At 47.3% G+C, this 8,200-nt stretch overlaps 1 protein-coding gene across 2 annotated transcripts; it reads left to right on the top strand.

The window, feature by feature from the left end:
• The first annotated feature begins 2,489 nt into the window (after positions 1-2,489).
• On the top strand, positions 2,490-7,897 carry LOC102056768 (phospholipase A2 inhibitor 25 kDa subunit-like). 2 transcript variants are annotated; one of them, XM_005436863.4, is made up of 5 exons: positions 2,490-2,646; positions 3,831-3,947; positions 5,135-5,284; positions 5,422-5,562; positions 7,513-7,897. In XM_005436863.4, exons 1-5 carry the CDS (start codon positions 2,598-2,600, stop codon positions 7,737-7,739), a joined length of 684 nt encoding a protein of 227 aa, XP_005436920.1. In that variant the 5' UTR covers positions 2,490-2,597; the 3' UTR covers positions 7,740-7,897. The 2 variants fall into 2 exon arrangements, with proteins under 2 accessions (XP_005436920.1, XP_027657789.1); XM_027801988.2 differs by lacking the exon at positions 3,831-3,947 and having other exon boundaries at positions 2,493-2,646.
• The last annotated feature ends 303 nt before the right edge of the window (positions 7,898-8,200 follow it).

Genomic DNA, 8,200 nt, shown 5'->3' with positions numbered 1-8,200 from the left:
GTAGAAGACAGGTGCTTCATGCACATCATGAAGTTAAAGTATAGGAACCAATTTAGAAAGGATCATGAGACAGAACATCTAATCCATCTCTCAGCCCTGGAGCAGGATCCTATCAGCTTAAATAATTCCCTAATAAGTATTTGTCTAGCCTGTTTTTCCATGCCACCCAGGATGGAGGATCCACACCTTCCTAGGTGATCAGCTTCACTATTGTCATTGTTAAAAAATTTCCCCAATGCCTAATGTAAACGCCAGTGATAATTTACCCTACCCAACCCTTGTTTTTGCAGGCATATGTGATATGACTGAGTATCCCCTGAGCACTTTTACTGTTCCCACCTTCTCTCTTAAGTCTTATTCTCCAGGTGTCTTATTGCTGCAGATTGTGGCTCCTCCTTGCTGCGCTTGGTTTCATCTCTAAAAATGCACATGAAAAGGCTGCAGCTTCACGCCCTACCTCCACTAGAGGTGGGAAACAGGTGAGTTCAATACAGTTCGGTGGGGCTAGTGGAGTCATGTCATTCAGGGAAAATCCCCCAGGCACTTCAGTAATCATCTTAAATGAAAGGGCATGAAATTAAAATCACCAGAGACAGTCATATCCACCCATCTCCCTATCTGTACCTGCAGTCCCACAGGTAGTAAAATGGCAGGATGACACTGATCCGAGTACCCCAGCCTGGCTGGGGACAGAATTTTATTCAGTCTGAGGTTTACAATCAGTGAGGAATGAATTTCAATCTTGGACTGGCTGCAGTCAGAAGTTTGACTTCATTATAACGTTTCTACTGTGCCATGAGACCGTTTCTGAGTTGAAAAAGAAATTTAAAGTGGTGGTAACATTCTCCCTTGTCTTGTAATCCAGATTTATGGATGTTGGGGGACCTAGGCTTTTATCCAGTGTCACTGTACTTATTTCTGTTCTCACAATGCTGTGGGCTTAGCTAAGCAGAGGTCCCACTGGACTACTCAATGTATTTGGAAATGTCAGAAGACCACTTTTCCTTTGAAGAAGTTAGTCCCAGATGGGAAAAGTAGAAAGTAAGATGAGAGAGAAAAACAGGAAAACAAAGCAAATGAGTGGAAACATCAGCAAGATCTGTGATTTTTCTCTATGGATTTGCAGGAAGCCTTTGGTAGAGCCAGGAATGGCATTTAGCTCGTTTATGCATTGGTAGGAATCCTTGGCAATGAAACCCACTCAGCTTTTCACCAAATAAATACCCAGTCCTGCCAGGTTCAAGGTGAGACTCCCTCAGCAGACCAGATTTCCCTGCTACATGATACATCCCCATAGGCAGCCCTTGTCCTGCGCTAGAGCTGTCCTGGGCAGCAGGATGGAGTGGGTGAGCCTCAGAAGGTCCTTGTGTTTGTGGTCTGCATGCCCCTCCTGTTGCTTGGGTTTCTCTTGTGTCTGGAGGCCAGATGAGCCCAGCACCTCTGCTCTGCTACAGAGTGAAAAGTCTGCCTGGGGCAGTGTCTTGTCCAAGGAGCTGTTACTGCAGTTGCCCCCCAGCTGCACAAAGACACGTCAGTTCTTCCTTGCTGTCAATGCAAAAAGTCACTCAGGACCATAAACTAACTGGCTGTGTCTGATCGGGTGCAGGACAGGAGTATGGAGGATATCTTCGGGACAGGGAATAGTTTCAATGAGGCAGCACATCGTAATGAAACCTGCACGTGGGACAGGGAACCCTTAGGCCTTCGGTCACTGCTGCTTGGCATTAGCTCATCGTGAGATCTCAGGGCATGGAAAACCTGCTATAACACGACCAGGCTGTCTCATAGCCACATAGACGTTTTCTGCCTGCTGGCTGGTTTGATTTAAAGTCCAGAAGGACAATAGAAGACTCCCTTATCAACTTCCAAGTGTTTTCTATCAAAACCTGCACCCTGGAGGACCTGCTTTGCAGCTCTGACATACTCAGCCCCAGGAACCCTTGACTGAGCCTGCTCCAAGGCGTGCATTGGCAGTCATATTGCAAACAGAAAGTGCATGTCAGCTTGGAGAGGAAGCTCACTGCTTTGCCACTGTCTGCTTTGCTGCTGTACTCAGGGCATGAGAGCGCTTGACTGTCTGATGGGAAGGGAGATGGGAAACCAGCCAGCAAAAACTCAGCCATAAGGAAAATTCCTGGCTGGCCCTTAGAATCCTAGAATCATTCAGGCTGGAAAGGGCACTTTGCTTCTTTGGGCCTAATGGTGAGAGCGCAACAGCGCTGTTCAAATGGTTTCTGCTTCATCATTCATACCTATGGCAGAGGCTGAATGTTGTTCAAACAAAGTCTGCACTGGAGACATACCTGACAGATCTCAGGCAAGCCAGTCTTTCCCCACAGGCTGCATACTCTCAACTGGGGAAAGACAAACAGCATTACTTATGCAGAGGAAAAGGCAGAACTTGTGCTTTAAGAAAAAACAAACACTTGTGCTACTCCTCTGCAGATATATATATATCCTCTATAATTCTTCAGAGCACTTCCCTGACTGCGACTTCCCCAAAACGCCCTGTTTTCCTCCAATTTGTAAAGCCCTTGTGGCACACGGCACTGTGCTCGGCAAGACCTGGCAGCTCCCTGTGCTTACATCCCATCAGCATGAAAGTGTCCCTTGGCCTTAGCTTCTTCCTGGCTTTCCTGGACCCAGGTGAGTTTTCTGCTGGGATCTGCAAGGCTGTGAGACATTGAAGTGGTCTGGGAATGGGTCGTCTGCATGTGGGGCCATTCCAGCCATCTGAGCTATAGGAACCCCTTGTCTGGGGGGATCTGCACTGCAGAGAGGACACTGGTCTTCTTGGGGGATCTTTGGTGCTGTTAGCCAGTGTGCAGATGAGGGCATTTACAATGTGAACCAGCTGTCTAAGCTCCCGTGGTGGTCACTGGTGATCTAGCTGGGACAGTCATGGGTGTCACTCAGGTTACTCTGAGGCAGACAGACCTTTGGTCAGCTGAATCTATCTCCAGCCACCATTTAACGACAAACTTAGGGGCTGATTTATTTTGCTCATGCCCAGGGTTGTGTGACATTTCAGACATTATATGTCATCTTGGCTGTCCTTCAGCTCTGCTCCAGAAGACCACTGAAATCTTGGAGGTCTTCTGTCATGTCTGCCACCCCATGTAGATATCACAGCCACTGCAAGAGGCCGCAGATGGCACCTGGGTTTAGGGAACTGACACATGCCCTGGACCTTTCAATCTACATGCTGGAACCTTGGGTCCCAATGAGTGTGTCAGGGAAGACATGCTGTTTGTTTTCTGTTGATAAACATTTTATTTCTTTTTGACTGTTTTCTGCTGACTACCTGATATTCTGATCTGTGTAAGATGTTCCAGCAGGCAGTTTGTAAAGTGATTTCCCTTAACGCCTACAAAGAGATATGCTATTCCCCATAACGCGTAAACGCCCACTGGCAGCTTCTTGATCCCCAGCCCCTGCTCGCTGCAAAGAGGGGATTTGGGGCCTGGGAAGCCAGGGACAGCTGAATGCCTGCCAGGGTGGAGGGGTTTGTGGGGATGCTTTCTTTAGCAGTGTCAGGACCACCAAGGAAACACCTTTGTACAGGAGATAAGGGAAGCTGGCTCAGTATTGGTGGTTAAAATGTAAAATGCTTTCCCCAGATGGCTTCCTCTCGCTTGCCCAAATTCAAGTTCATACTAGAATAAATAGTAATAGAAATAATTGAAAAAAAGCTATGACACAAATTGAGCAATAGGACAAGAGAAATAAGGGAAGAGAACTGAAAAGTGCTGATATGATGAAGCAAAGTATTGATGAAAGGGGAAGCCTCATGACTGCCACCCAGGAATGTGTCCTCTTTCTTTCCCCAGGGACCTCCCTTCAGTGTGAGGTTTGCCACAGCATAGGAAAAAGCTGCTCTGGCCCCATGAAAACTTGTAGTGGCGCTGAAGATACTTGCGGCATTATTCTGCATGAAGTCATGATAGGTAGGTGAGACACCCACCGTGGCTGTGGGCCAGCACTGCTGTCAGAGCAGGGGTGGGGATGGGTCTCTCCCCTCACCTCTGTCACTGGCCTTATGGTGAGTCCTTGGATAAGCTATTAATTTTCCTTTTCACTGGCAGAGGACCCAGAGATCAGGATGTTCTGAAATGGGAAAAGCTCTCCATTTCTCTGTCTCAAGCAGTGTTTCCTGCTGGGAGGGCTTGGTTCTTAGCCATGGAGGGGAAGGTCTAGGCAGCACACTGGGAGGAGACACTGGATTTTAATCTTTTTAACTTTAAAAAGGTTGAGTAGTTGGGTTGAGAGGCTGATGGCCTCTAGCACTGAGGGTGCACTGACCATGGGTGGAGGGAGAAACCGTCTTCATCTGACTCCCTTTCTCAAGTAGGGAAGGGGACACCAGGCAGCCAGGTCACACCACCAGGACTGAGCTACCACCATGTCCCCATGGTTGATAAGCCAAAGGTGGGTGCTGAGCCCTGACACAACTGTACACTTGGTTGTGTTAGTGGCATGTCTTTGGTCATCACCCAGCTTCAGTGATGTGACCAGTGATGGCTTTTAGACTGGAGGTTGACTTGTATCCTACCAGCTTTGGTGCTGGCAGCTCCAGTGGGTACTTCTTTCTGCTTGTGCAAAGCCACACTTCATCCTCAAAGTGCTAGAGGGACCTCAGTATACTCCAGGTAACTGTTCTGCTCCCTATTGCACCTTTTGGGCTTGGCTGATGGGGAAGACTTGGACTTGCCTGCATCAGGATGCTTGTGGCTGTAGTAGACCATGTACTCGGTGGACTGTGCATGAAGAAGTGTGGGCTATGGGTCAGAGGCATGTGGGTGACCCCGTAAGATCTGCAGCTGGGGCATTCTGGCTAACTTGAACATCTGCAACAAGGTCAGCTGTCTGTGAAGAGTTGTGTACTCTCCTGACTTTAAGCACATCATGGAGGAGGAGAAATTCCTGAATAGTGTCTCGGATGTGATGACACCCTCATTCCTCTGAGGGGATCACCAGGATCACTGGGGCTGATTTTTGGGGGCGCTCCACTGTTCCCAGACCACTCTCAGGTCCCAGCACAGCTGCGTATCAGTTCCTGCTGTAGGAACTAGTGGGAGGGGAGGGGAGTTACCTTGTAGTTAATAGCTTGGCACTGCCCTCTGCTTCATTGCAGGGGGGATGGCAATCCCTTCATCTGTCAAGTCCTGCCTGCCATCCAGCATCTGCCAGCTTGGCCCTATCACCATGAACTACGGGAAGGTAAAAGCAAGGAGTCACTTGGCTTGCTGCACAGGAAATAACTGTCAAACCACCTCTGTCACATGTAAGCTCTCTTTTTCCTTATACCCCGTCCCTTCTCTGTCTGCCCCATCCCATGGGGTCTTCCAGGCTAAGCCATCACTGGCCCATTCCTCTTGTTCCCTCACTAAAACCAGTTACAGTCAACCTCTTTCCTTCCAGTGCCACCAGAGGACAACGTGCCCAATGGATACCAGTGTCCTGCCTGCTACAGTGTGGACTCCTTTCAGTGCAGTAACGAAATCGTAAACTGCACTGGATCTGAAACCCAGTGTGTTGACATTTCTGGGTTAATGAATTCTGGTAATTGCCTTTTACTTGGGACTGTCTTTCATCTTTTTGGTTAAATGGGTGAAACCAGTCTAAGATAAAGCATCACAGAGAAAAGAAAATGGGCAAAAAAGTGTGAAGGAAAGAGGAAGAGACATGGAACTGGAAGGGAATGTTCTTAAAGGTAATCAAAGGGCTGAGGTGCTTTCTTCTTCCTCCTTCCCCATCATGCACAGACAACTGTTGGGATTCCTCATAGCATGACATAACTGAGGTCAAGAGCAGAACTGGACTGAAGCCATCTGATACATGGGCATGTGAGAAATCTGACTGAGACCCTGAACCTGCTGGGCCTAGCAAGGATGCATGGGGATGAATCTGGATCTAAGCCAGTTGCCTGCTTAGTGGAGGTTCAGGTGAAACTGGTACAGAGCCATTGGCTTTCTCATGAGGTGACGCTGGTCACTGGGGCCAAGACACTGTTTGTTGTAGCAGTGCTTCTGCTCCTAGACAGCCAGGGACAGGTTCCTTCCCATGAACAGTGCAACTGAGCCTTTGGGGTACCCAAAGGTCTTGCCAGCCAGGGAACTCCAGCCTTTGCATGGCTGGGGTCACCAGCAGCACATTACACTTCCATTCAGAAAATTTTCCTATCTCAGCAGCTGTAATTAGAGAGAGGAAAGTAGACCACAAGCTCCCTGGTCACTCCCCTTTCCTCCCCTGCCGCAGGTAAAAAGACTTCCATGTTTCATGGCAGTCTTGCCTGTGCTCCAGCAAGCAGGAAGAATAACAAGGAAATTAAGGGCACCACCATCTGCTGTAGAAACAGACAAGAAAATATTATCTTGTGTATGGTTATGGATGAAGTTGCTCTGAGTTGACAATATTTCTGGGTGATGATATGATGCCTGAAGGTCTTTGCTATACACTTTATAGACGTATTGGACAAACCCTGGATTAGAAGGTGCTTCACAGAGACAACATGAAGGAAAACAAGAATTTTCTTAGTCACAGCAATGGAAATAGAGTGGTGCAATTAGTTTAGTGTACTGAAATAAAATATGCTCCTAACTTGTCTTGACTTAACTGATCAGCCTCTGTAAATAGAGCAGACCTATCAGTATGATTAGCTGCGCAGAGGAAGCAGCAGTGCAGGGGACAAAGGAGGGCAAGAAAGGAATGAAGCACCCTTATATATAATTTGTTCTGAAGATAAAAACGTCCAGCAGAATATTCCACACCTCAATGGCCTGTGCAGCAAAGAAACATGAGCAGCGTAAGTGAAAGCAAGCAATGGGAGCAAGAGTATGTGAATGGGGAGTTAGGCACATAGCACCTTCTCAGGTGTTCTCCTCAGGTAGATGCACCACTGTTGGTAAGGGACAAATTCAGGTTTCAGGCTCTCCCTCAGTGGGCATGTGAGCAGGGTTTATCTGTTGGTTTGGCTAAATCCTGTAAGACCTTAGAGAATGGACTTACCTGAATAAATGGCTCAGCCTGTAATGTCCTAACTACTCACCCCTGTGCCACGACTGGCTGGGAGATAGTAATCCAGTTCAAATGTCATGAGAGAGTTGGAGAGAAAAGGAGACAAGAACACCTGGAGTGCTCTCACACAGCCCTGGTTTCTTTAGGGAGCTAGGCAAGATTTGAACACATATGTGAGAAAGAAAACTATTAAAAACCTTTATTTTTTTTAAATTTAAAACATGTAGATTTTTTTAAAAATCATTTTTATTTAGCAGAAAGAAAGAAAAGACAAACTCTAAACCCTTTGTATTTCAAATCAACCAAGGTGACCTTGCGGCTTCTTCAAATCTGTTCAGGGGATGGGAACAGACAGGAATGGTTGGTGGTGTTGAAGCCAACTGGCTATAAGGAATAGGAAGTTCTTGGGGTGGAAATGGGGACCTTATTGGCCAGGGAGGGAATAACTATGAAGACTGGTTTCCCTGATGCATGGCATGTACTTCTCCTTCATAGGTGGGTTGTCTCTGAAAGCTGCCATGAAGGGCTGCACCACCATTTCTGAATGCAGTATAGTAGGAGATGGACAAAACAGCCTGGGGATGATGGACATAAAGTTAAGGTCATTCCAGTGCAAACCAGCTTCATATGGTTTGGCCATAGTGAGTTCTGGCTTTGCCCCTCCGGACACCCTCTTCCTCCCTGTCCTGTCAGGATTCATCTTGGAGAAGGTACTTTTCTGATTCTCACTAAGTGCTGGGTTAAGCAAAGCCGATGACAAACTCCAGCACTTTTGGTTTGCGCCAAATCCTTTTTGCTGTGGCTTCTCTGCCATGGGGAGTTCATCTTCAAATCACCTCTTCTTCTTTTATAATTTCACAGAATAAAGACAGTACCTACACTTCTTTTGTTTCCTCATTGAATTAAAGACTCATATGTTCAACAGGGGTTGGTTTCATGTTACATTCTCTGAGTGTTTTGTCCACACTGGGACCAGGGGAGACGGCATGAGGTGCCTGTGCACTGCACAGGCAATGGGAGCTCTCAAGACAGCCTTATAGCCTACATTCACTATTTCAGGATAAGTGACAAGTTCCAAAGCCACTTTTCCAGGCTCTGAAAGGGACTGGAGGTGAGTTCCTAACAGGTTCACGCTGATTAGGAAGATAGCTTGCCCCTTTTTCCTTCCTTTGTATCCTGTTTC

The sequence above is a fragment of the Falco cherrug genome, chromosome Z (assembly GCF_023634085.1).
Source record: "Falco cherrug isolate bFalChe1 chromosome Z, bFalChe1.pri, whole genome shotgun sequence".
NCBI lineage: Eukaryota > Metazoa > Chordata > Aves > Falconiformes > Falconidae > Falco > Falco cherrug.
Note: the sequence above shows the minus strand (reverse complement) of the source record. Positions and strands in the feature narration are given on the sequence as shown.

Excerpts from the sequence above, each read along its gene's own strand:
- LOC102056768 (XM_005436863.4), top strand. The coding sequence starts at position 2,598 with ATGAAAGTGTCCCTTGGCCTTAGCTTCTTCCTGGCTTTCCTGGACCCA. Across the intron at positions 2,647-3,830 it reads CCTGGCTTTCCTGGACCCAG|GGACCTCCCTTCAGTGTGAG; the intron begins GTGAGTTTTCTG and ends TTCTTTCCCCAG. Across the intron at positions 3,948-5,134 it reads TCTGCATGAAGTCATGATAG|GGGGGATGGCAATCCCTTCA; the intron begins GTAGGTGAGACA and ends GCTTCATTGCAG.